This window comes from Pteropus alecto, unplaced genomic scaffold, assembly GCF_000325575.1.
Source record: "Pteropus alecto unplaced genomic scaffold, ASM32557v1 scaffold28, whole genome shotgun sequence".
Classification (NCBI taxonomy): Eukaryota; Metazoa; Chordata; class Mammalia; order Chiroptera; family Pteropodidae; genus Pteropus; species Pteropus alecto.
In genome coordinates, this window is record NW_006441063.1 from 3406444 (window position 1) to 3430544 (window position 24101).

The 24101-nt window shown below is 36.0% G+C and overlaps 1 protein-coding gene across 7 annotated transcripts in view; it reads right to left on the reverse strand.

Annotated features, from left to right (window-relative positions):
• SYTL5 (synaptotagmin like 5) overlaps positions 1-24101 on the reverse strand; it is a 216001-nt gene that overhangs the window by 42906 nt on the left and 148994 nt on the right. For 6 of the 7 annotated variants that reach the window (XM_025051343.1, XM_025051342.1, XM_025051337.1 and 3 more), the window contains 3 exons: positions 13269-13384; positions 11737-11845; positions 8763-8900 (listed from right to left, as the gene is read on the reverse strand). In XM_025051343.1, the coding sequence (XP_024907111.1) occupies positions 8763-8900; positions 11737-11845; positions 13269-13384 (363 nt within the window). The remainder of the gene's footprint in view (positions 1-8762; positions 8901-11736; positions 11846-13268; positions 13385-24101) is intronic. The other variant, XM_025051339.1, reaches the window with a different exon arrangement.

Consider the following 24101-nt stretch of genomic DNA (forward strand, 5'->3'; position numbering starts at 1 on the left):
CTCCTTTAAAAAGAAAGGCTAAGAGTGAATTTTGCAAAAATGAGCCAAGAAGTTATGATCCAAAGGAACTCATGTGGATAAATCTGCTTGTGTCTGTGCTGAAGGTTCTCCGTGACCCAGGCGGTTTTGAAAAAGTCCCCATCATGGATTAGCCTTACTAGAACAAAAAGATCTATGTGTATAGAAGTTATGGCAGAAGTTGATTAATTGTAATGACATTCAAGAGGCTACCCTGTAATAAAAAAAAAAAAAAAATTCTTGTGCTTTCTAAGCCAGCTACTGGAAACTATTGTTGCCAGAAGCATTATCTCAAAAATGACATATAATTTCACATTTGTCCCTGACATTTACTCTGGGCTTCTCAAAATTATTTTCCTCTTAGTTGGCTGTTTCAGTTAATTAGACTAAAAAGATTTAGTCTAATGGGGCAGAATGTCATAAATATTTGGACAGCAACTTTTTTAGAAGTTATGGAAAATATGACATGTAATACATAAATCTTTGCCACTTAAACAAGAAAAGGATAAAAGTTTCACCAAATTTAAATTAGAGAAGTTTAAAGTTCAATGAGGAAAAAACTATTTTTGATTCACATATCATGTTATTGATATTTAAATTAGAAATATTAGAAATCAGTGCCAACAAAACTTCAAGCTAAAATTTGCTTAAGGGGAAACTAGCAAGAAAGAGATACATTTGTCTTATTCTACTAGGACTCAAAGTGTACAGATATGACACTATCTGGGCAGCTTATATATTCCGGGGTACTTGAAAGATATATTTCTTAAAGTAGAAAAGAGTCTCATTTACTTTCGCTTATGAAATATACTTTAAAAGCCCTCCATTTTGTTATTTCTAATTTCATGCAGGCCCAAAACCTTGATAATAGCTTCCTAGATATATCAATTTCTAGAAAAAGAATCCAAGGATAGGAGAAAAAGACCATAATTTAATGAGTTGCCTTTCTGGTTTACACAATAGTCTCCCAGGAGTTGTAGTCTAGAAAGAATTTTTCGGGATCCAACCTTCCCAGAGTGCGCTGACAATGTTGAGCCTATGCCTACATGGTTAATTGATTGCTCTAAGTAAGATCAGCCATAAGGCAGCATTAATCTGAGAGATACTAACACTCCCTGGGACAATGAGACCAGTGAGTAGTATGACAGAGAGACTACATGATATTCTTCCTGTGGTTTATGTTGAAGCAGAGACCGTATGGCCTACAAAGCCAAAAGTCTCAACTATCTATACACCTCTATAAAAAAAGTTTGTTGACCCCTGTGTATGTTTGTCCATGTACACAGGCACACAAATAAATGAATACGTGTCTCCATTTAAAAACCAAAGTCTTTGGAGAGGTCAACACATGCTAAAGAAATAAATTTCAGGTATTAGGTGCATGTGTTTATACATATGTATGTGTTTGGAGGAGTTATACTTAAGCACAGGTGAACCATCATAGGAGCTCTTGAATACAGAATTAGGAAAGCAGATAAATGAGGAAGAAGCAGAAATTCATTAAGGCAGCTTTTCTAGCTGCAGTTTTCTCTGAAGCCACTGGATTTGTGTGGCTTAATTACACATATTTTTCTCCTTTTCCTTTTTGGAGAACGGACAAAAATAATACGATATGGTGGTTGCCCAATAAAATTTTGTTCAATTAATCTCAAAGTTAATTACATAAAAAGCCTTTATAATTTGATTTACTAAAACAAGCACTGATTTGTATGGTGGTTTAAAAATGTTTATGGTTTCCTTAAAGGATCAGTTTCCTTTAAAAAAAGACTCTAAAATGTAGGAGACAATCACCATGTGGGAAAGACTCTGGGTATGAAGAAGAAGGAGTTAAGAGCAGCTAGAACTCTCAGTCTGAAAATATTTTGGTCTTTTACCATCATAAGGTAATCCTGATCTCATATCTTATTTCTAAACAACAGCTAGAAACCAGTTGGAGGAGAGAGTCCAGCAGTGATGAAAAACCTTGGGTGGACCAGCAGTCAGGAGCAAGAAAGCCAAGTGCCTTCCCCTATGGACACCAAGGAAAGCAAGTGTTTAGCAGAACTTAGCTTTCAGTAACTAAATGGAATGAGCACTTACTCTGTACTCAGTAGTTCAGATTTGCTAAACTCCTGTTCTACCTGTGATGCTATGTTGCTTATAAGACAAATGTTATCAAGGTATCCAAAGCCATCCATATCCTGGCCCAACTTAGCTTTACAGCTCATCTCTTGTATACCGTACTTCAATTTTTACACTCTAAAAACTCTTAACTTTGTGTTTTCCAGCATATGAAAGATTGCATTATTCCTCTTTTTCTTTGTACTATTTCCTCTGTCTAGAATGTTTTTCTTACCTTTCTTCACCTGGCCAAAGCCACTTCATTACTTAAAATTGTTTAGGGATCATCTCCATTAAGCTTCCCTGAATTCTCTACAAAAAAAAAAAATGCCTATCTTTGATTTTCACAGAGCAAACACAATATCTTATTATTATGATACCATATTGCTTTGAAATTATTTGTTCAGTTATCCCAATCTTTCCTGCCAAATTTAAAGTTCATGAAGGGGTGGGGTAGTATCATTGTCTAAGATCTTCCGCATTTACCACTTGGCATATAGTACTAAGTCAATAATATTGGCAGAACTATGTGTTGAGTTTATTAGTATAAATAAAATACATAGGTAAGCAAGCCATATATCTGTACTCCTCAATGATTTGAAGAAGGCCATTACTGTGTCTTGGCTAATCTGAGAATGTAATATATCACATCATATACCTTAGGTAATAGTGAGTAAAAATGAAATTTATTATATTAGGGGAGAGAAATGTATTCCATTTAGTTCATATAAATATAACATGCTAAGGCAGTGAATCTTTGGAAAACTAATGGAGAAACAAACGAGATAGCAAGGAGGAGGCTTCGGGCTTACAATCATTATTTGACTACAAAAATGAGGCAAGTCAAGAACCCAACTGTAGTTCAACCAAAGTATAATGTCAAGAGTCTGGCTGAACTACCAAATCCCTACACTCCCAAACATTATTGACATTATAATAAGGAAAATCACATGCATAAAGTAAACATAAATCAGAGGCTGAGCAACTTGTAGTCTGACAAACTGTACCTTTGGAAGAGGTCCAAGAGCAGTTTGGGAGGGACAATACAGCAGAAATCAAGTGCCCCTGCCCACTCCCCCTCAGCATTCACATCCACCCATAGAAACCCTGTTTACTGGGAACACCCACAACTCTATGCCTGAGGACTTTCTCAGATCACAAGAGCATGAAGCTCATGTGCACAGAATAAGTCAGAAGTGCCAGAAAGTTAGTGTCCCAGCATTATCCCTCAACCAGGGATGAACAGGGCACTGGTTTGTAAATATGCCATATTCCTGCTCTCCTGATTGGATAAGTCTGAGGTATGTTCTGTTTCCTACAGTTGTCCACAGAGGTTGAGGTCTAGCTGCCTATAGTGGTAACTGGCTTAATGACACACTTTTTTCAGCTTCCTTCCCCCTTCCCTGGCTCGCTTCTCCACTCCCCTAGCTGTATTTTCCAAGACCACATCCTAAAAAAATCACTTGTTCTTGAATCTTTATTTCAGGGTTTGCTTCTAGGGGAACCCAAATCAAGATAGATGTGCATGGTGGGCAAAGGATGAGTGTAAAAAGGTATGGTTTTGAGTTATCAATATAACTTTCTAGCTGAAGAATTATTTGGCAACTCCAGACCTCAGGTAACTCCCAAATGAATTAAATACTCTTGTAAATCCACGTTTCCTCACCTGTTCTATCATATATTCATCATGTCATGCAAGTAAAAATCACTCTTCTCAGGACACTATGGTTTTAGGTTGTTAACATTTGTGACAGCTTGTGGCTTTGATTACCCATACCTTGCTGCCACTAAAGAGGGCTGAGCTTACCCAAAGCAGGTAAGAAGGAAGAAAGAGGAATTAGCATCAGACAAATGAAGCAAAGGCACAAGAAAGAGGTGAAACCATTTTGTTTTTTGGAGGACAATCACTATAGCCTTCTGAGTTACAAAACTATCTCAGCTAGTATTATGGAATAAAATTCACATACTGTTAGAGATGTGCTCCAAATTTGAATAACTTGTAAAGCCTGGTAAGGAAAGGTATTTGCTAAGTGCATTAGCAACTAGTTACATAGCATTTTATCTAATACACAAAATCAGTATTGACTTTATAGCTGTGGTCCAAACTCAGAGCTAGAATATTCTCACCTTGCTATCTTCAAATTACTAATAAGAGGGCATTGCTTAATTGGCATCTTAATTGCAAAGATCTCAATGAAAATTACATTTAGAACAGGAAAATCACTTCTGATTAAAAAAAGATGATGGATCATGCATTGAGGGAATGAGTTTCATAAACTTATTTTTCCAAAATAATAGATATGATGAAAGATTGATTTTCGTAGTCATAAAGGTACCAAACATGTCTGTGTGTGTGAGTGAGAAAGCCGGGAGTGGGGAGTAGAGAAAGGAGAGAGAACACACTAGGGGTAGTGCTTGCATGTGGGTGAGGACTAGCTTAGGGGTGGCTTGAATGGTATGGCCTCTGCTTTTAGATTAGAGCCAACCAATGCGGCTTGTGAAGCTTCACAGAAATTGTGATAGTCTCAGGCCTCTTGGAGAGCAATGAAAAAATATTTGGATATAACTGGTATGCTGGCATATGTTGAGGGTGGAGAAGAAGAAGGATGAGAAACAGAAGAGGAAAGAAGGCTCCATGGGAAAATGCTTACCATATCCTCCAATGTCATGACAGAATTGCTGCTGAAAAACTCAGCATCATCTTTTCATTTTTTTTTACCGAACAGAGTGAATTTTAAGTTCGAAGTTCCACCTTTCCATTATGTTTTTTAGGGTAGGAGTCCCCACCTTTAGACCATGGATCAGTACCAGTCCATTGCCTGTTAGGAACCGGGCCACACGGCAGGTGAGTGGTGGGCCAGTGAGCGAAGCTTCATCTGTATTTGCAGCCGCTCCCCAGCACTAGCATCACCACCTCAGCTCCACTTCAGATCAGGTATTAGATTCTCATAGGAGCACCGGTTCCTGGTGCCAAAAAGGTTGTGGACTGATGTTTTAGGCGACATTGTTGAATCCTACCTAGATCCCCTCAGATCCCCTGCACCAGCTCTGTGTGCCCATCTCTAGTTTGAGTGCTTTTCTGCTAATAGTTTGCACCTGTGACCTTCAGCAATCTGCCCTTTAGCACTGAAGCTAGAGGCCTAAGAATACCTTGAAGTATAAAGTTGTCAGATAAAATACAGAACTCCCAGTTACATTTAAATTTCAGATAAACGATAAATAATTTTTAGTATAAAAATATACTAATATTTATATAGTATATAAATGAAAGTATTTCAAACTAGACAGAAAAAGATGAAAATCACATGATATCACTTATATGTGGGATATAAACCTACAAGCAACAAATGAGTAGGGCAAACAGAGATTCATGGACATGGACTATAGACTAGTGATTACCAGAGGACTATAGAGTAGTGGTTACTAGTGGGTGGGGGAGGACGGGGAGGTAGACAGGGTAAAGGGGATAGGGGAAGGGTAAGTGGGTAAAGGGGATCAAATATATGGTAGCTGAAGAAAACTGGACTTTGGGTGGTAAACACACAATAGAATATACAGATGTCAAATGATAATGTACACCTGAAAATTATATAATTGTATTAACCAATGTAACCCTAATAAACTTAATAAAAAAATAAAACTAAAATAAATGAAAATATTTCTTGGGACATACTTGAAAAAAAGTTGTTTATCTAAAATTCAAATTTGCCTGGGCATCCCGTATCTTTATTTGCTAAATTCAGAAACTCTATCCAAGGGAATTCACAGTCGACAACTGATTGGTATAGGAGCGCAATGGTCCGGCTCCTCAAAATGGAAAAATTCAGAGATATAACTTATGCTAGAGTCCCTTCTAGGATCAAGCTGACTCCTCAAACTCAGACTTAACCTGAGGGCATTGCTTATTTTTTCTCCCCTCTTTATTCTACTTCTCTTACTCCCTTACTGTTTTCCCCTGGAATCATTTAATAAATCACTCCCTTATGAATCTTTGTCAGAGAGTTTATTTCTGGGAGAGCATGATTGACATCTCACAAATTATGCCACATCGACAACTCATCATGATGTAAAAGGAATTAGGAATCACTGCCTTGAAGAGCATTCTGTTTATTAACTACAGTTTACATTTATATTTGCTTCTTGTGTCAAGTCCCTAGCAACCAGTGAAGAGTCATGTGCCACGTTCTTCTGAGAAGCTGCTGGGCCTTGCCCAACCCATTCATACTTTTCCCTGCTTTGAAATGACTGAAAAGTAACAAAGTCAACCAGGCATCTGATAAAACACTGTTTCCACTGATATGATGTGAGTGTTAAAAAAGAATGTCCCAGCCCTGTTGTTCCAGGAACAGAGCAATGAACCATGATGAAATATGTATTGTGGAGGAGAAAGGAAAATTAATTGCTAAGCTGGGTCAGGTAATAGACCAAAGATACTGGGATCTTACAATCTCTTTCCAGCCCTTTGCTGTTCCATAGCCTAAAATGAATTATAGGGAAGAATGCAAGTCTGCTTGTAGAATGCAAGGAGAAAAGAAAATCCTCCAGTTTTCAACTTGGCTTTGCAGAATTACTGCATCTCCAAGCAAACAAAAGGGAGTTAACATCTTTAGGTGATGGAAGTTAAGAAAAGATGGGCCACCTCATGCGCCAACTTTCTAAGGAATAATTTGGGATAATGTAACTCATATCACTGTGGCAGTAGATTAATGAGTCAGTCTATTAATTGTGATAAATGCATATTCTAGGAAAAGGACATTTTGCTCTACTGATCTCCCAAACATCCTTACTCTCTTTCTTACAGGCGAAACATTATTCTTGGCATACCTAAGCCAACTATACTTTTATTACCTGTAAACCATTTCAGGTATTTACAATTTAAAAGACAAAGTCTTTTAGGGACCTTCTTCCAGTTTAAAATAAGAACAAGAAAACCTTGGGTCAATACACCAGTTTTTGGTGAAACATGTCCATATAGCTTTCCAGCTTTGTGGTTATTTATACTCAGCAAGGGATAAAACACAATGAATAAACCGAGGCAGACAAAATCTGGAAGAATGGTACAAGTACTGTGATACTGGAGACCATGCCCTTTATTCTTGTTGAGTAACTATAAAACAAATTAATTTAAAAGGAAATAATCTAATTTTGTTTGTTGGGCCAAGAGACTTTGTTTTATTTTTTAAAAAAGAACTCCATCTTTCTTCTTTCTCTCTCCCTCTCTCCCTCTTTCCTTCTCTCCCCTATCCTTCTGTCCTCTCTCCGTCCGTCCGTCTGTCTGTCTGTCTGTCTATCTATCTATCTATCTATCTATCTATCTATCTATCTATCTATCTATCTATAATCTATCTATCTATATCTCTCTTAAATGCTAGCCTGAAGTATAAGCCAAGATGGCTCATCCATGAAGTCTGATCAAAAATTGCAACACTAAACTAGTTGCTTATCATCTCTAAGTAATTTTGATGTCTTAAGAGTCAGGAGTTTAACAATCAAAACCAAAAATGATATTTTTATACTAAGTTTTCTGGGACAGAACATGGGGCTACTCCAAGGGAGGTCAAAGGTAACTATTTCAAGGACAAAGGCAACCATGGTTTAAATTTTATCACAAAGGAAATATATACATAGTCTTGAAAATTTGGAAAATATTGAATATGGTGATGATCTTTTGATAGTGGATAAATTATTTATTTTATGCTTCCATATGTTTTTCTGTGCAGTTTTGCATAAAGTGACACGTTTGAAGAAATGTTTCAGGGGGAAAAAAGAAACAGGTATGGAAAGCCACCATGAAAAAAACAGCAACAGGCACGAGAATGTCCTCTCTAGGGGAATTTGCCCTTCTATATTCTAAAATGAATAACAAGGAGAATGTATTTCTGCTTGTAGAACCTAAGAAGGTTTTACTATTCTGGCTTTGCAAAATTACTGCAGCTCTAAGCAAACAAAAGTGAGTTAACATTTTGGACAAAGCAGAGAAACATGAGGATAGGTCTTTTTTCTCATTGCTGCCTTCGAAAATACATTAATCATTAAAGTAAGCCTTGATTTCTGCCCAACGAGATAAAGAAAATTAAACTTGATATGAAAAGTATGCTCTTGGCTATCCTTTCTATTTCTCTTTACTTTTCTTGACAAAGGTGATAGCTCTGTGCATAGGAGATTCTCACTTGGCCCAACTGATAATGAGTTAGAGGAGGTGGAAGTGAAATTTATGGAAATTCTCTGAAGCAGTTAAAATGATGAATTATTAATAATTTTTAAAAAGCTATCAGGAATATCCATGACACTTAGAGGTTTTTTTTTTTTCAGACGTTTAAACAAAAAAAGATCAAGAAATCAATAAAAAGAATTTTGTTTCTCTGTACATCTCCACTTGAACTGCAGCCCTGAGTTCCAAAACATAGTTTCATCCCTGCAGGCAACACAGACGATTTCAATCGCTGTAATTCCAGAAGTGTAAGTGCTTTCCATTTCAACTAAAAAATATCCTCCTGCCTTTCCACGTTATGTTTTAGGAGTTCTCAAAGAGATAATACTTTACAGACACCTAGAAGCACTGTTTGAATGGAAATACAACACCCTTATCCTCAAACAATAAGAGTTACATATTGTTCCCCAGCTCCAAACTGCACGTGTCTTACCTGTCTGAACTGGGGGCTGACTTTAAACTCCGAAAATGTTGGCTGTCTAAGTCCATGCTATAGCTCCTCCCACTTTCAGTTTTGGGAGTTATGATGATTTCTCCTCTGGTTGCTGATCTGAACTTGCTAAGAAGAAATCTGAAAGTATACATATATATATTTAAAAGATAAGAAAGAGAGCATTTCAAAATATAATTTCAAAAAGACCATTTGTAGTACTTTCAATAGTAAATGATTCTTCAGTAAAGTGGGCTTGGGGCTGAGAGGTTGTGGGGTATTCCCATGCCTCTACAGTATAGTGTCAAGGGTGGTGGACGAGGAGGTTATGACATTCTCCCAAGGCCATAACACTTGTTGGTAAGGCAAGCCTCCGTCCCTGATAAGAAAAAAAGAGCATTGACTTTGGGAACTTAATCATTGTTACCTGAGAAGGGATAAGCACTGCCTGGGCTGAGCCTGTCTGCTGGGGTGCTTAGAATAAAGAGTTTGAACTCACCTTGCTAGACAAGGGAGCTCTGATGATCCCGAGACAAACTGAGGTGGCAACTTATTAGACTGCTCTTGTTCCCTCCAAGTTCCCTGAGTCTAGATTATGCCTGGAACATACTAGAACCCAACCAATTCTTGTGGAATGAGTGACTGAAACCATGTAGTAGGAACCATCTTTATATCTTCCATGACATTTCTCCCTGTGGGAATGAAGTTTAAACAATGGAGTGTTTCATGTAGTATGAAATCTGATTGCATTCTCATTTCACTAAATTATTTGGAACTTGAGTAAAAACAGCTTTCAAGAACCAAGATTCAAGTAATAATCTAGGCTACTGAATGCTCGAAACATGGGGGTTTCCTAATTCACTTTAATAAAATCCAAAGCTATATTCTTTTTTGTGATGGCACTAGGAGAGGCCAGTTCATTTAGTCAACATTCTACGGTTTTCTAAGTGGGGGGTGGGCAATGTATCCAAGGGTATTAGGACAATCGTAATGGAATCTGCCACGTTGTCTCTGTTTCAAAGACCACTGGAAGAGTGTTTTGCAGTGTCAGAAACTGCAATCTGACTGGAAAAATTATATTTTTGACGAGAATAGCACTTAATATTATGTCAATCTATACTGCTCTGAGAACCACCTTGTACATGTTCCCACCTCCACACTTCTACTTAAGATATCTCTTGCACCTCGATCACTCTTCTCCACCGTTTGCTATCCTGGACCCATTCCATCTTTCGAAGTCCTCATCAAGTCCCACTTACAATTCCATGTCTTTCCCAATGACCCCTGTGTCCTCCTGACATTGATTACCTAAACCACTTATTTAATATTTACTTACTGCCTTATGACATCTCTTGTAGTTAATTAACACCTTGTCTTGTTTTAGAAAGTCTTTCGAGCAGCTCATATTGTCATCTTATATTTTCCTAAAATTCTTATATACATATTCACTTTCCAGGTAGGTGTGTACCTTTTCCCCTCAACGAGGGATTATACTTCTTGAAGACTGAGAATCATCAGGTCCCAGTTATGAGTTCCAACAAGGCTCAGTCTAGTACTATATCTGTTTTTAACAAGTCAAGATGTATATAATTCACTGTGCTGTGAGTTGCTTATTGTCCCCCAGCTCCAAGCCCATCACTCTATATCCTACACAAGCTTATCCTTCTATAATCTACACAGGTGCTTGAACTGGGATCTACAAACTAAAGCTCCTAAAAGCACCTATAGGCCCTGAGTTACTTATTCAATCATGCTACTGATTGTTTTTGATGAGCCAGATACCCTGTTGGATACACAAAAACAAGAAAGCCACAGATTTAACACTGAGATAGCTTATAATTAAGTTGTGGGGGGTGGATGGTAAGAAGTGGTGTCAGAGTGAAATGTAAGGGGTGATACACAGGCACGAGGCATTGTGGAAGTTCTGAGGAGTGACAAATGGATTCAACATGGTAGGAATGATCAATACATTGGACGTATGGTCACTCTATGCTATCTTTTCCATTCATCTCTGCTAATTAATAAAGACATGATGAGTCATGAGTGTTTGAGTTAGAAGACATTCAGGTTTCATTCCTATTCACAGTTCAAGATTCTAAAAAACAACAACAACAATAACAACAATAACAAAAGACTTTCTGTAGAGCCAAGTAAAGCCTCAGACACTGGCAGTCTCTCACATTGATTTCTACTGAGAAGACAATGCAATGCTATTTGGAAAGAACCATAAAGTAACTTGGTATATATTAGAACTCTCATTACTTCAGCCGCAAAACTGGTCAACAGCTGCCTGAAAAACAAAGACTGTAACATACCGTGAAACAGCAGTTTGCCTTTTGGTCCTTATAGCTTGCATTTTAGGGGCCACTTTTCTCCCTTGATGGAATCCTCTTGCCCCTAGTTTCCCAGTGCCTCTCTGAATTTACTTTCCTATGTGCCTCCCATTTCCATTCTCAGTATCTGACATATATATTTGCTTTCTGAATTAAGTTACTGAGATAGCTAAATGTGATTTTTTTTTTCTCTTAAGGAAGGCTGCATTTTAAACAGGGGATATAACATTTTTAGCCCAATTAATAAATCTTTGATTTGGATATTCACATATTAGCATTCAGGTTGAGGGGAGAGGTGTTGACATTCTACAACAAAGGCAGTCATCACATCTTTATAAACAAGAATGGCCCTGACTTGAAACCTTCTACCTAAAAGCAATGGGAACCATTTGGTACAAAACCAGATAGGTCAAATGCAAGAAAAACTCTTATATGTTCAGATCAGAGGGGGCCTTTATTAATCTAAGACTGAAAGTTATTAAAACTACATTTTCTGATGAGAATGACAGGACAATGTTACCTTGGTTGAGTCTCTGACCTTCTCTGGGTCACTGAAATGACATCAGACTTCAAAAACTAAGGAGTCTTTATTTTAGAGGTGTCTGGAATAAAGGAAAAATTCTCTTGGAAAGGCTGTGTCTTACCCCTTTCTCCTGGGCCCATCATGGCTGGCCTTCTGCCCAGCAAAAGGTGAAGTGTTTGACTTCTCTGTGTCCTGGCGGGTTTGTTCTTGGTTTTGTATTTCTTCAGCTCCTCATTCAAATAATTGGAAGACAAATTTACACACAAAATGGCGAGAAATTAGAGCAATTTTCTATTCTTCAGTGGGACAAAGAAGTCTATAATAATTGGCAATGATGTCCCCCATCCTAAAAAATCCAGTCACGGAGTTATTTCTAACCCATTGGGTTTGTTCCAGAGTTAAATGAGGACAAAGATCAGGACTCATCTGTGGGGGATTTACTGAGATAAGCTTTCTAGGGATGACTACAGTGGAGGAATAATACATCCTCCCTCTACAGGTATTTTTAGGACAGAGGAGTCTGGATTCGTATCTCTAGAGACTGAATTCAAGCATGGAATCCTAGAAACAGTACCCTGAACACCTAAGCCAGATTTCCTGGGAGGATGAGCACCTATGCATACATCTCATGACTTGAGAAAGAGTCTATATACTCTGGCAGGTGTTGAAGTTTGAGTGGAGGAAGTGGCCATAGCTAACTGCTTAATTCTAACTCTACTTCATTCTGTCCATCTGTGGCATCAGACTTGATGTTGCCCATCTGGGAATCCCTTTCCTTGCTAGTGCCATACTCAGAAGTGGCAAAAGAATCAGTTCCAAGCCTCCTAGCCCTTCCTGCCAGACTTCAAAACAAAGGCATTAGTCTCTAGTATATGAAAGATGAGATACTTTAGGAACAGGCCAGAAGATGCCTGCTCTACCTTTACTACACAACACATGAGAAATATGCTCCTAAACACAAGTTTTAGTCAATATTTAACCAATTAAATTATAATTCAAATGCACAGAATAGTATTCATAGGGTGGGGTGTTATTTGCATTTGGTGACAGTATAATTCTTTATGGAGTGAAATCGTCCTGTGCCTTTCAGGCTGTTGAGCATCTTTGGCTCCTGCCCACTAAATGTCATTAATCTTCCTACCTCGCAAGTCACCGAGACAATCAGAAATGTCCCCCTTGCATTTCTAAATATTTCCTTGGCTTGGAGGAGGAGAGCGCAGTACACAATATCACTCCTTGACTGAGAACCGCTGGATTCAAAAAAGTAACATTTAAAAGAAATCTGAAGTACATCCAGTTGAGAAATCAATAATTGCTTTCACAATATGACAATGTAAATCATTTAATTCATCCATTTTCTGTTACTTCCTTAAATGTTTAGTAAAATTGGAAGTGCATGCAGGAAAAGAACTGTCTTGATGAAGATAAATGCTCTCTTTGAAAATCTCAGCGTGTCAGATATATGGAAAATCATCGTGGATTTTATTTTCTACTGATTTCTTCTTCCCTTGTATGAATTGCAAATTTAGATTTCATGTTTTAAAATGACTAAGGGATTCAGGAAATTCAACTGCATTCATCTGCTACATAATACAAGGAAGTTATTTAGCTTGCCAAAATGAAGATTAAAACAATTTTAAAACCAATAATTACCTGGATTTCTTCTTAAGATGGACTGTCGGACAACATCGGTGCCTAGAACATTGGCTTGCTTGAAACGCTTTGCCTTTTCTTTAAAAAACCATTCACCAGTTACAATCCTTAGCTGCCTACTCAAGGAAAAAGGAGAGAACATTGAAATTCAGTTATTTAGCAAAATAATTAACTCTCAAAAACCCCTAATTAAGGAAAAAAATAGTCAAATATTTACAAGTCCATCCCAATCTCTGGAGTATTTTATGGTGATTATTATGGATACTATTAGTTGAATACATACTATGTACCAGGTACTAGCTAATTTCTCTTCATATTTATATTTTTATCCACATAACAACTCTATGTAAACATTATTATCCCCATTTTATAGATGATGCAACTGAGACAGAGTAATAAAATGATGTGTCTCACATCACATATCTGGTAAGTAGTAGAGCAAGGATCCCATCCCAAGAAGTCTGGCCTAGGGCTCAGTGGGTACATAATTTTCAGTGAAAACAATGGGGAAACAAGCAAAAGTTTTGAATTACAAAGGGGTCATGATTGAACTCTGTTTTAGAATGATACCTTGATATAACATGATGACTGGGTTAGAGAAAAGAGAGAATGAGAGAAAGAGACAGGTTGCTATGGCAATAGTCCAGGAGAGAGATGACGAGACCCAAGTTAGGGCACTGGCAAGAATAGCAGAGAAGAAGAGATAAATTAAAAATGTAGGTGGTCTAAAGACCTGCCTGGATTTCACAATCAATTGAATGTTGAAGGCGAAAAAGAAGGATCTTTGACTAGTCACACCCATCTTTTAAGCCTCAATTGCAATGGTTACACAAACCCTTTACCCAGATATTCAGGCCTATTTACCAATCTCAGAACACGGCCCACAGAGCTGTTGGGATAGAAGTGTTCACTTACTACATTTTAATGGAAAATGAGGTTGAAAGGTAGGATTGAGTCATATAATAAAAATCTTTGAATGTCATTTTAAGGAGTTGGAATGTCATTCTGGAAGCAGTGGGGAAAATCTGGCAGTTTTCCTAAAGTTCAGGTTGGAGCATTATATGGAGAAGAGAGAAACCAGAAGCAGGCAGGCCAATTAGAAGTTACTGCAACAGATGGGATAGAAAATGATGGAGATTTAAACTAGGGTATCATAGGGGTGAGGGGAGAAAAGAAAGATGAAGAAACTTGGGTTCATGAGGATGAGAATCAGCAAGGTTGGTGACAAGTCTCACATGATGCCTGAGGAAAAGCAACTGAGAGTCAAATAAAAATTTCTAACCCCAGAGTAACATATCCATGTGATTCAGTAATTGATTAGACTTAGAAAATAACAATTGGATCCTAAATATAAAAATCACTCCAAAAAAATGTCAAATTGTTCCCCACAGCAATTACTCTGAAATCCTACTTCTGAATGTAGGAGAAAAAAGTAAGTTATATATAAAAACCAATTGCTCTACGGGGGAAAAAATGAAAATGTTATCCTTGGAGCAAATTATTCACTTAAAGGAAACACCATAGCATGTACATCTCAGATTTACTCCCAAGTCACTAGATCATCTAATGAGAAACAAGAACTATTGAATTAGTTCCAAAACCATATAAAATTCACTTATAAAATACATCAGATCTAAGAAGATATAATCTACCAAAACCAAATGCCTGAATGGGTTAAATTATTTCGGGATACATCTCAAGTGCTCTATAGACTTATATATCATTATTTATGTTGAAATTCTAGGTGGTAATTGTGCTATTCTAAATTCTAAACCTCCTAAAGTTTCCTGTCCCTTAGTTCTTCAACCAAATGCTAATTTAGGTACTGTTATGATTGAACTTTGCTGATGAAATTAAAAATACTAATCAGCTGACCTTAAAATGGGGAGATTGTCCTAGATTATCTGAGTGAGCAAAAGTAATCACTGAGTCCTTAAAAACGGAGGAAGAAGAAGAGGAAATCAGATGCTATGATGCTACAGAATGAGAAGTCAGAGAAATTCCAAACACAAGAAAACTTTGAGTTGTAGAGGTCCACATGCAAGTACAGAGAGTGAGCCCTCTAGGAGCTAATGCTGGCTCTTAACTAACAGCCAACAAAGAAGTGGGAGTCTCATTCCTACAACCACAAGGAATCAGATTCTGCCCACCAAAATGAGCTTGAAAGTGGAATTTTCCCAGAGCCTCCTGATAGGAGCTCAGCCGGCCCACACCTTGATTTCAGCCTTGTGAACCTTGAGGAGAGAGTCAAACCAAGCCAATCCAGCCCTCTGAGCTATGGAACTATGAGATAACATAGTTGTGTTGTTTTAAGCTGCTAAACTGTGGCAATTTGTCACGGTGGCAGTAGAAAACTAATACAATAATAAAACATAAAAATATACATTTTTTTAATATCCGTCCCAGAAAGTGACTTGCACAAGTTGTGAGAAGATAAATATGGAAAATTCAGAAGAGCAATAGGGCAGAGGTAGGCAAACTGTGGGCTGTGGGCCAAATTAGCCCAACTACCTGTTTTGTACGGCCTACAAGTTAGGGAGTTTTTAAAAATTTTTAAATGGTTGGGGGAAAAAAATCAAAAGAAGAATATTTCATGACATGTGAAAATTACATTAATTATACTAAAAATTCAGTATCCATAATAGTTTTATTTGAATATACTCATTCTCATTTGTTTAAATGTATGGTCTCTGGCTGCTTTTCTGTTACGACTGCAAAGCTGAGTCGATGAAGCAGAAATCACATGGCCAAAAATCTAAAATATTTACTTTATAGCATTTTATTTTTTAAAAAATTTGCTAACTTCTGCAATAGCACAAAGAGTTTACACAAAAAGAAATAAGAACAAGAGAAATAATATCAATCAGTGGTTGAAAACCACCCATTAGTGGCATGCCAAAATCTCAGGGTTTTTTGTCTGTCCTTGGGATGTGCGGTGGGTGATGTGGAAAGCACACTGAGAACACTTTCATATATGACAGGAAAAAGTAGGACACATCCAGTCTACATGCCCCAGGAAATGGGCTTCCGTATCATCTTTACCATATAAGCCTAGAGCTGCCAACACCTAACACAAATAAGATCTACCAAGAATTCTTAGTCATTACCTTTTACTATTCTTGTAAGAACACTATTATCCTTTTATTTGCTCAACTCAAATATGCTCTTGAGTCATTTGTAATTTCAGAGCTCTATGACATCAGAACGGTCTCTTGTAATTATGCTTTTGCCATCTTCTCAGGTCCAGGAATTAGATGGAAATCTTAGAAAAATAAGAAACTAATACCTAGTAAGTGTATACCATGCACTAAGTAACATGCTAGGCACTTTATATATACCTCTAATCCTCAATATAAGCCATAAAGTAGCTATTATCATTCTCAATTTATAGATGAAGAAACCAAAGCTCACATAGGTTAAATAATTTGCCCAAAGTTATAAAGGTATTATGGCAGAAATAGGATTTATATTGAAATCCACACCTTTTATATGTGACAAAATCGTCAGATGAGAACTCACATTTGTCAGCCTTAATAAGGCTCTGAATAAGGGTGAAAAGCTATGAAATTCAAGGAATAACATGTAGCATTTCATATAATGGACTGTGATTGCTTGTGTTTGTGTTTGTTGAAGGTAGTGATAGGAACAAAGGAGGGGTGAAAGAGGAAAGAAAATAAACATGATACTCAATGTAAAATTTATATCCTTTTCTGCCACATCAATAAAATACTTGAAAAATACAAGGCTTGAAATAGAGTTTTTGTTTCCTCTAGGTCATACTCTGAAGAATGAGTTTGACTGAAATTAAGTGAGTTACACTCATTATTTGTGATTAATGATCACTGAGTATTCAGAATTTTCTAGGCCCCAATTTTAATATTAAAGTCCTGGAACTTCAAACTTTCACTTGAAGCTTAAACGTAAAGTCAAGTTCTTAGATTTATATGGGAAAAAATAGGTGATCTTACTCTAAAAATGAACAACAGTAACCGAAAATAAACCTTTCTCCTTTTCTTCTATTAACCTCTGAGATAAGATATGCTTATTAGATATGCTGAGATAAGTTTCCTTGTTATTATTCATAAGGAAAGTAATTAGAATTATTTACATTATTTACAAATTTACTCATTACACATCAAATATTTATTGCATTCCTAGTATGTGTTAGGCCCTTTTCTAGGGCTAAGAGTATAGACATGAGTAAGACAAATGAGGACCTGGACTTTATGGAGATGATGGTTGATATTTACTCCTTTCTCCCTTTCCAAATAGGAAAAGTAAAAAGAAATCCCTAGATACTAGACACCTTATGGTAAAACTACAGAACACTATAGACAAAGAGAACATCTTTGTAGCTAGGGAGGGAAAAAAAATCCAGATTACATACAAAGAATAACAATTAGAATGGCAATTTCCTTCTAACAGTAATAATGAAATCCAGAAGCCAGTGAAATGGTATCTTCAAAGTTCTGAGAAACCATAACTATCAACCTAGAATTATATATCTAGAGAAACCACTGTTCAGGAATGAGGGTGAAATAAAGAAATTTTCATCAAAATAAAAACTGAGATAATTTATCATCAATAAATTATCAGAGTTTCACTGAAGGAACTTCTAAAGACTGTATTTCAAGAGGAGGTAACTAGAGCTGAGATATAAAAAATGGTGAAAAATTGAATTGGTATAATGTGGATAAGTCTAAATAAATATTGATGTATAAACAAAAATTAAAACATCTAAATTATCGAATTAAAGGATATGTCTAAAATATAAGACAAAAAAGTATATATAAGCAAGGAAAAGATATTTCAAGTTTAAGAACATCAAGTTCTTTTTACTGTCTAGAAGACAGTTAAAACTATAGCTTTGTAAAATTAAATATAAATGCTGTGATTTTTAGGGTATCCACAATAGTAGAAAGGATAAAATGGAATGAGAAAAATATACCTCAATCTATCTAGAGATGATTTGAATAAAAGCAAATATTACAGTAATCACAATAAAAGGAATATAAAAATTGCAGTAAATATAATGAAGATAACTAGACAAACTCTATAGTTTAAAAAACATTCAGATTAAACTTCTAAAATTATATATAGCATATATTCATAGCACGTATATGTATATACAACACATAAATTATGTATATAGCATACATATAGCAAACATTTAAATACATATAACATAATTTAAAATAGCTTATATGCTATATAGAAGAGCCTCACCTTAAGCATATGGAAAGAAAAAGGTTGAAAGTCAAGTGGTAGAAAAATATGTACCCTGTAAATACCAACCAAAAGAAATATGATACAGTTGTATTAATAGCTGACAAAATAGACTTTAAGGCAAAAGCGTCTCTAGAGATGAAGGGGTTCACAAAAAAACAGCTTCAAATCAGTAAAGAAAAGACTGACAGCCTAATAGAAAATTGGGCAATATACATAAGTAGTCATATCATAGAAAAGGAACCAAAAAAGGCCAATAAAACCTATGAAAAGATGCTCAACCTTATTATTCCGAAATCAATTCCAAAAAAAATTCCAAGATCAGGCTAATTCAGGGTGGTATGGCTGTAGACTTAATGGCAGATTAGTGGTTACCAGAGGGAAGGGGTGGAGGGGGGCAGGTAGATAGGGGTAAAGGGGGTCAAATATATAGTAACAGAGGAGATTTAACTGTGGGTGGTAAACAAACAATGCAATATACATATGGTGTATTATTGAATTGTACACTTGAAATCTATACAATTTTATTAACTAATGTCACCCCAATTATTTTAATAAAAGAGAAACATTCGAATTAAAATCATAGTAAAATATTCATTTATATCTACCGGTTTGGCAAAGATTAAAAATTGTCATGATACCAAGTGTTGGTAAAATTGCAAAGTAAAGAAAACTTTTATACAATGCTGGTGGAATTTATACTAGTATAACCACTATGAAAAACAATTTCACATTATCTTGTCTTGTAAAGCTGAAAATGCTCATAGGATCTGCCCTGCAATTTCATTCCTAGGAGTGCTCTCTAAAGGAGCCTTCTCAAACATCTTGGCAGAAGTCACAGTAAAAAATACATTTTATATCGAATCCAGAAATAAACACACACACACACACACACACACACACACACACACACACACACACACACACACACACAGAGCGGATTATACTAGCATATACACATTTACATATTTATATATTTGCATTACAGATATATGTGTGTATATATTTATTATAATACTTATACACACACATATATATATACACATACACGTACACTAAGTATATGTATATTGACATTTTCTATTCTATTTCTTTTTTTTTTTTAATGGAAAACCCACCAATAGATCATGACCCACAGTTTTAAATACTTCACCCTAGAAGAACTCTTGTATATGTTTGTCAGGCCGTAAGTACAAGAATATCATGGCAGTGTTTTTTGTAACATTATAAAATGAGACAATATAAAGGTCCATTACCATGAAAATAGATACATTAGGAGATATAGTGAAGATGAATGTAATGGTGTTAGCATAAACATGGATAGAGTTCACAAAAAAAAAGATTTGGGCTCAGTATGATTTTCATTTATATAGTATTCAAAAATGAAAAATTAGAAAATTTATTACTTAGGGACACATCCAAGTGCAGTAAAACTATAAAGCAAGGGGAATGAAAAATGTAAAACAAGAATGTTCTTCTTAAACTGGATGATAAATACAAAGATACATTTTATTATTGTTTAAATCTTCATATACATTACAGAGTGTCGATATGTATGATACGTTCACATTACAAAATCCCTCTAGTCTATTAAGTATTAAAATGCCATACCACAGTGAACAAAGCATTCTAAAAGGGAGGCAGGCTCCTGTATATAATTAATAAGTGGTTAAAAATAGCATGTCAAGGCACTCAAAACAGTTTCTTACCACTCCAAAAATCTCTGTATCAATGTGAGATTACTCTGATGTGAATCTCTCTCTCATAGCAAAGTTATGAATATCTGCTAAACTAGGGGTGACTTTGAAATGACTATGTGGCAACTGTCAATACCCATCAGACCAAAGATCACCAGGAACTCACCTACTGTTGAACAAGTTGAGATTTTTGTTCATTGTAATGAAGGAAAACGTACACCATGAAGAATTATGGGTGTCTGAGTAAAAGGATGTTTGAAAGGATTTAACATAGGATTTGGGTTTTTTGTTAGATAATTTTGGGGAGTTCAAGGGAACGGGGATCTCCTCCAGATTATGTGATGTCAGGACATGGGGACAATGCTATGACTGGTTTCTTAATCAGTTTTATCTAGAAGGAGGGCAGACTAGAACAAGTCTAAAGCTGTAGCTGGTAAGAAAGCAATGGCTCATTCACATTAGCCAAGAAAGGGGGATGTTTGGTACTTTTAGGCTTGAACAGTCACCCTGCTTTTGTCTATGCTTAGACAAGATTATGAAGTGTTCTTATTTTGTCTCATTTCATCATAGGTGCAGAGTGATCTTGGAAGATGCTGATGCTCTGAGATTGTTTATGTCCAACAGGAGAACACCATGGCCTACCTGTGAGTGCCAGGCTAGCTCCTAACAACATCAAGACCTACATGTAAGTATCAGACCACTTTCCAGATGTTGGGAGCTGTATTTCTCTTTTTCATAACAAAGGACTATAAATTCCCTTCTGCACTCTGTGTATGTTCCAACCATTGGTACTTCCTTGTTTCAATTTACTGACAGAGACTCATATTTCATCTATTTCAGTTATATTTCATCTAGTTCAGTAGTCATTACCAATTCATCAAAAACAAAACATCCGAGTCTTCTTTCTTTAAAAAGACAGACTCTCACAAGGACATAGGGCAGCATGAAATGTCACAATATAGCATGAATAAGAACAGCTCATGAATACCGTATTAGAAGTATTTCATCTTTTGGTTCTCTGTCACGTAGCTTTTATCTTTGAGGTCTTTATGAATTCAAATGGGGTGCTAATTAGGAAAAAATGATCATTATGACTGTCTTTCTGTTGAATGGTAACTACCTCCACTAACATAATTGTGGAATTTTGTAGGTCTCATTAAGATAGCAAAATGAACCGGCTGTGTCAGGGTACCTCTCATTCTGTTTCTGTTGAGTTTGTTTAAAAACTGGATCTACAGTAACCAACTTGTTAAAATCAGAAGGGGTTGGAGAAAATGTCAAAGGCTGCTCAGCCCATTTTAACAGTTAGTCTCTCTCCATCACTCTTTGCTATAATCATTTCAGTACTACAGCAATAAAACCTCTTTACTTTTATCCAATCCAAGGTAAATGACAATAAAGGCTGTGCTTCCAACTGATTAGAAAATGAGTCACTTTCTGACTCATCCCATCTCTTAGAGGTCACGGTGGAAATTTCAATTTTATGGTCTATTAAACATGGAGACAGCCCAGTGGCACTGCAGCATTCTCTCACAACAAAAGGCGTTCACTGCCAATAAAATATCATTCATGCTTCCTTTTCAAAAACCACTCCATGAATAGCAAACAAGATACTTCTAATACTGACAGATTAAGTCTGAGATAACACACACTAGTAGCTGGAATATTGGTGAAGTAATAGTTTCTGTTTTCAGCTTTAAAAATGAAGAGAGATTTTGAGATGTCAAATTATTAAACACTCATCATGTAAATTTCCAGCTATCACAGAAAGATATAACTGTAAGTTATTTCTTTGTTTTTGTCACAGAGGTATATGAATCACACAATGGAAGCTCTATTTATTTTTTAGGACATGTTAATGCATGAAGACAGAATCTATTCTGATGATGAGACAATAATATAATAAACTCACCTTCCTCCTTAGACAGTGAAACCACTGAGGGTAGTCCATGTTTTGTTTATCTTTGTATCTTTATCCCTTAGTATACCAACAGGTTATCAATGTTGTAAGAGAGATGGATGGATGGGTTGATGGGCATAACAATGGGATAGATGGGTGGTTAGGTTTATTAAATTATTGTTTCACCAATAAAAGAAGTACATGTGATTCAGATGGTCTGTATTGATGCATTAATATATCCTAAGAAAGACACAAAACTTTCAATTTGCTATTATTTATTCTTACACCCTTCTGATGACAACTTATCTCACAGTTATGTCTTTCTGTGACAACTGGAAATTTACTCTGTTCGGAGGGCAAATGTATTTCAGAGGGCTCCTGGTTTGTGTGTGTTTATGTATTTGTGTGTGTTTATCCCCATGCTTGTGGCAGAAGAAAATCACATTTGTTTCACAACTTGCTTAAGCCTGAAATGCTTTCAGTAGAACTCTGCCAACTATTCATCTATTCATTCATTCATTCGTTTATTCATTCATCCATTTAACAAATATTCACTGAATACTTACTATAGGCTTTCTTTTAGATACTAGAACTACATCAGTAGTTCTAGTTTTCTTATAGATAAAACCCCCTACCTTCGTGATTATGAAGCTTATATTCTAGTGGAAGAAGAAATACAATAAGTAAAATATATAGCCTATTCGTATTAAGGGGAAAAACACAGGAAGTGGTTTAGTTTGGGATACTACTTCTGTAAAAACCATCCCATAAGTTCCATTGACTTAACACATTAAAAGTTTATTTTTCAATATAAACTAATGTTGATCTGACTAGATTTAGGGGGAATATTTGTGTTAATTAGACCTGCAGTTACTATCCATATGGACTAGCAGACGAGTCAATGGCTAAACTTTCAATCAGCAATGTGTGAATACATAAACCCCATTGGGTCTTGTGTTGAAAAATATGTTTCAGTAATTGTAAGTGGCATTTAGAAGTTAAAGACAAAATTCCTCTCCCCATACAGAAGCCTGAGGCAACTCCTGATTGACTGAAGAGCTCATGAGTCACAGCACCTAGTTACTGTTGTCTGAGCAAACGGAGGGTACAGGTTGTAGAAAAGAGGGTCAACAGTAATGGAAAAATGAAAATGATTAAATACCAAGGATCAAATAATAATGTATAAGGATTGAAAAAAAATTTTGAGAAATTCCTTATAAGTCAGCAGACCCTGAAACTGGAAGGGCAGTCATTTGTTAAATTTCCATTTCCTTCTTCATTGCCCTAAAATGGCAAACATCACCTTGGAAGAGTCTGGTAGAGAAAGAGCTGGGTGGAGAAACAAACGAAGAAACTTATTCATCCCAATTCTACTAACACATTCTCACCTCTTAGTGTTCTTATTTCCACTATCTATAAAATATAAAATCAATTATCTAATCAATTACCTAATTGAGACCTTGGAGGACTAGAAGTGACTGTGATCCAAAAACAGATCAGCTCTCACAGGGCTCAATGCTCCAGTTTTGAAATTAGCTCAATCCCTGGTTTTATCAAGGTAACACTATCTAGTGGCCCCACTAGAAGAAACACTATTTATTTCTCCACTAGAAGAAAAATGTATGATCTCAATAGATACGTATTATTCTACAGACTCTCGATAAGCTTTAAAATTTTTTGATTGTACAATTATTCAATTTTTCTATCAATCAAAAACTAAGTTTATAAGAAAATAAGACATAACCAAAACCAAGAGAAATAACAAACAATAGAATCAGTCTCATAAGGGACTCAGATAATGGAGTCATAATTCATAGACTTAAAAATAATTACAGATAATTTATTCAAGAAAATACAAGAAAAGAGTGAGAAGGTCAGCAGAGAGTTAGAAAACATAACGAAAGCAAAATAAAAATTCTAAAATTAAAAAACACCACTGAATTTATAAATTAAATAGATAGGCTTGACAGCAAATTAAATATGGCCAATGACAAGATCAGTGAATTGAAA